Source organism: Dipodomys ordii, unplaced genomic scaffold (genome assembly GCF_000151885.1).
Source record: "Dipodomys ordii isolate 6190 unplaced genomic scaffold, Dord_2.0 Scaffold128, whole genome shotgun sequence".
In the NCBI taxonomy this organism is placed as follows: domain Eukaryota; kingdom Metazoa; phylum Chordata; class Mammalia; order Rodentia; family Heteromyidae; genus Dipodomys; species Dipodomys ordii.
In genome coordinates, this window is record NW_012267344.1 from 2,162,435 (window position 1) to 2,166,605 (window position 4,171).

General features: G+C 51.2%; 1 protein-coding gene across 2 annotated transcripts in view; it reads right to left on the minus strand.

Annotated features, from left to right (window-relative positions):
* Wdr48 (WD repeat domain 48) overlaps positions 1-106 on the minus strand; it is a 16,087-nt gene extending 15,981 nt beyond the window's left edge. For both annotated transcript variants that reach the window (XM_013030325.1, XM_013030326.1), the window contains exon 1: positions 29-106. In XM_013030325.1, coding sequence (XP_012885779.1) covers positions 29-76 — 48 coding nt within the window. In that variant the 5' untranslated portion in view covers positions 77-106. The remainder of the gene's footprint in view (positions 1-28) is intronic.
* Positions 107-4,171: the final 4,065 nt, after the last annotated feature.

The following is a 4,171-nucleotide window of genomic DNA, read 5'->3' on the forward strand; positions in this document are numbered from 1 at the left end:
TGGAGGAGCCCCCGCCCCGCTCCCGTACCTGCACTTTCCTCCGCCCGGCCGTGTTCTGCCGGTGATGGGCCGCCATCTTGCATGTTGACACTGCGACGTCACTTCCGGAAAGGTCTCCCGGGCCGGATGTCCCGCCCCTTCCCCCCCATGGAGGGAGGGAAGGCGGGGACTGTTGTCTAGGTGACGGGGGGGCGGTGCGTGCGTGCGCGTGCGCGCGGGCCCGGCCTGGGGGCTGGAGCTCCCGGCCTGGGCGCCGTCCCCTGCGGTCGCGTGTGTCCTGGCGGGGGGCAGCGCCGAGTCTCAGGGACGTTTCCTGCCCGGGGCTGGCCTCGAACCGCGATCGTCTCGATCGCAGCCTCCTGAGGCGCGGGAAAGCCGGCTCGCGGGTGGTTCTTCCCGGTCGGTTTTCCCAGTCTGGCCTCTGGAGGGCAGCAGAGAGCCGTGCGGGAGCCGTGCGGGATCGGGGCCGGCCCGGGGCGCGGCTGGGCCCCGGAGCCCGCTCCAGCCCCGATCTCGGGGGGCGGGGGGGCGGCCTAAAACCACAAAATCCTGCTGTACATTTTGGGTTTGGCTTTGGGGGGTGGGGAGCGTGCGCCGTGGGGCCCGCAGCCCTGGACCCCCCCTCTCCTTGGAGGAAAACACGGTCTCCTGGACTTCTATTTTCATTTTGTCAGTCCTGGGGCTCGAACTCACGGCCTGGGCGCCGTCCCTCAGCGCCACTTCCGCCTTCCTGGTGGTTCCTTGGAGATCAGAGTCTCCATGATGGACTTTCCTGCCCCCCTCCGGGGCTGGCTTTGAACCCCGATCCTCAGATCCCAGCCTCCCCGTTGTGGCTCCGATGACAGGGGCCGAGGCCCAGCTTCTCTTTGGCTTGTTTCTTTTCTCTCAAGGATGGTACAGCTCCAAACATCAGCCTTGCCCACCCCCTTCCCTCCCCCTCCCCTTCAATGTCTCCACCAAATGGTGTGGCCCCTGAAGCTGGTAGCTGGGCAGACACAACTCCACAGGCGTCCCCCTCCTCCCCAGCCCAGCACCTTTCAAAACCCCTGGCTGCTAAAAACCTCCCCTGGCCCCGCTAATGTGTCCTGCACAAAGCCACTGAATAGGGAAATGCGGTGGGCGGGGCGGTTCCCATGGCAACAGGCTAATGCACCTTTTCTCTCCTCCCCCCCCCCTTCCCCTGCTTGCACTCCCATTAGTTAAATAAATCTCCTGGGCAGGGCTGGATGGATGGCAGAGGTGAGGGAGAAGATGCCTTTGTAAACCCAACTCCATCCCTGTGAAGCCCCCAGGCCTTGGAGTTCTATGTCTCTATTTTCATTTTTATTCTTAGGCCAGTCCTGGGGCTTGAACTCAGGCCCTGGGCGCTGCCCCTGAGCTGCTTCTGCTCAAGGCCAGCCCTCTACCACCTGGATTCATCCGTGACGCCATTTCTATTTTCTAGTGGTTCCTTGGAGATAAGAGTCTTCCAGACTTTTCTGCCCAGGGCTGGCTTTGAACCGCGATCCTCCACATCGCAGCCTCCTGAGTAGCTGGGATCACAGGTGTGAGCCACCGGGGCCCAGCTTCCAGAGATTATGTCTGAGAAGCATCTTGGCCAGTTTCCTGAAGAATGACTGCAAAGAGTTCTTATAAACCAGTACGAAACAATTTACTAAAACACATTAGGAAAAAGAAAAAAAAAAAAGGAACTGTAGGATCCAAACGGATGTCTCCAGGAAAAAGACCATCCACAGCTCCGATTATATGTGAATATCCTTCATCTCCTTTGTAAGGAAGGAAAAGACGTGTTCCTATCAAAATACCAATTCTCCTGGGCCGATCGGAAAGGATCTGAAAGTTTAATGAGATACTACATTCAGGTGATGTGGGAAAAACCATCATTTTATAAACTCCGAGTGGGAGGGTTCAATCAATTTTAATGACTTCGGAGAGAAATAGAGTAGTTGCTCTGCTAGAAATTCCTCTTGCAGTGGTTCACATCTGTCTTCCCAGCTTCTCAGGAAGCTGAGATTCAGAGGATCTCAGTTCAAAGCCAGCCCGGGCAGGCAAGTCTGTGAGACTATCTCCCCAGAAAACCGGAAATGGTGCTGTGGTTCAAGTGGTAGAGTGCCAGCCTAGAACAAAAGAGCTCTTCAGATCTGTCTCTTGAGTAGCCAAGATGACAGATGTGAGCCAACGGTGCCCAGCAGGATATACAAATGTGTGTGTATATATGTATGTATATGTATATATATACACATATATGTCTAGGAATACACATGTAAATGTATCTATTATAGCTAGAGATCAGATATAGGTATATAATAGGTATATAATATAGTATATTCTAGACATATATATCTATTATAGATTTATATAATAGATATATAATAGATATATTTATATAATAGAGATCACATATAATATATCCATTTAGGTAGAGATCACCTAAAATGTCTATTTTATATAATCATAAGGTTTGGGGGCTGGGAATGTGGCTTAGTGGTAGAGTGCTTGCCTAGCATGCATGAAGCCCTGAGTTCCATTCCTCAGCACCACACACACAGAAAAAGCCAGAAATAGTGCTTTGGCTCAAGTGGTGGAGCACCAGCCTTGAGCAAAAGGAGTCAGAGACAGTTCCCAGGCACTGAGTTCAAGCCCCAGGACTGGCAAAAATAAATAAATAAAGTTTGTCTGGTTCTACCCATAAAGAAAAAAGGATTGGAAGACACCATTAAGGACTGAGTCTGTTAAAAGTAGCGCTCTCTAGGTGGAACCATTTTTGATGACTTTTCTACATTTGGTCGTTTTGAAAGAAGGAAGAGAAACAGAACAAACGCCAAATGCGATGCCCCTCACCTCTGCTCATGCTTCGTGATGAAAAGCACACACTGTCAACCCGGCATTTATTTTCAGGAAACCCCTAATTGCAGCCAATCAAGCATTTATCTTGCTTTTTCAAGCTCTTGCTGCAGGTACATTTTAAACCATTCTCCGTAGGGCAAGCATAATTACAGGAGGAACTATAGAAATGAGCCTAAAAGAAAAAAATAAATAAAAACGGAGAGATGAACACCGTTACTGATTACTTAAGCATTGCTACCTACACAGAGGTCTGGAAGGGAAAACAACACCTGGAATAGAATTTACAAAGCAGGGAATCGACTGGCAAGGAACACATTTTTCTTTTGGCTGGTCATGGGGCTTGAACTCAGGACCTGGGTGCTGTCCCTGAGCTCTAGCACTCTACCACTTTGAGCCAATTGTGGTGGTGCTTCCTGTTTTCTGGTGGGTCATTGGAGATAAGAGTCTCAGGGACTTTCCTGCCTGGGCTGGCCTCGAACCCCGATCCTCAGATCTCAGCCTCCTGAGTGGCTGGGCTGACAGGTGTGGGCCACCGGTGCCTGGCTATGAACCACTGTCTTGACTCTGTCTTTACTGCATCTAGAAATATAAGTAGATCTGAGAGAAACCATTGGTCTACCACAGATCATGGACAGCCCTACTCGACATTCATTCCCACTCAGATTCCCTGTGCAATACAATCTAGGATATCATCATCATCTCCTTCTCTAGCAAACCTTTGACATCCCTGGTTTACCCCTCTGCTCGGATTAGCTGAGCCCAGGCTCACAACCTGCTTGCCATTGGCTAGTTTGGACAGGGTGAAATGTAGTTACATAGGTTATCCCTCACGAAGCAGGCTCCACCCTTCTGCTCAGATTGGCTGACCTCAGCTTCACAATCTGCTTATGATTGGTTAGTTTGGAGAGGGTGAAGTGTGTTTGCATAGGCTAGCCCTATTGCAGCAGGCCCCACCCCTCTACTCTGATTGGCTGGGCTCAGGCTCACAATCTGCGTGCGATTGGCCGATGTGAATAGGGTAAAATATATATTTACATAGGTTGTCCCTCACTCAGCAGGCCCCACCCCTCTGCTCAGATTGGTTGAGCCCAGGTACACAATCTGCTTGCGATTGGCTAATTTGAATAGGGTGAAATGTCTTTACCTAGTTTATCCCTAAGGCAGCAGGCCCCACCCCCTGCTCTGATTGGCTGAGCTCAGGTTCACAGCCTCCTTGTGATTGGCTAGTTTGGATAGGGTAAATTGCATTTCTATAGTTTATCCCTAAGGCAGCAGGCCCCGCCCCCTGCTCTGATTGACTGAGCTCAGGTTCATAGCCTGCTTG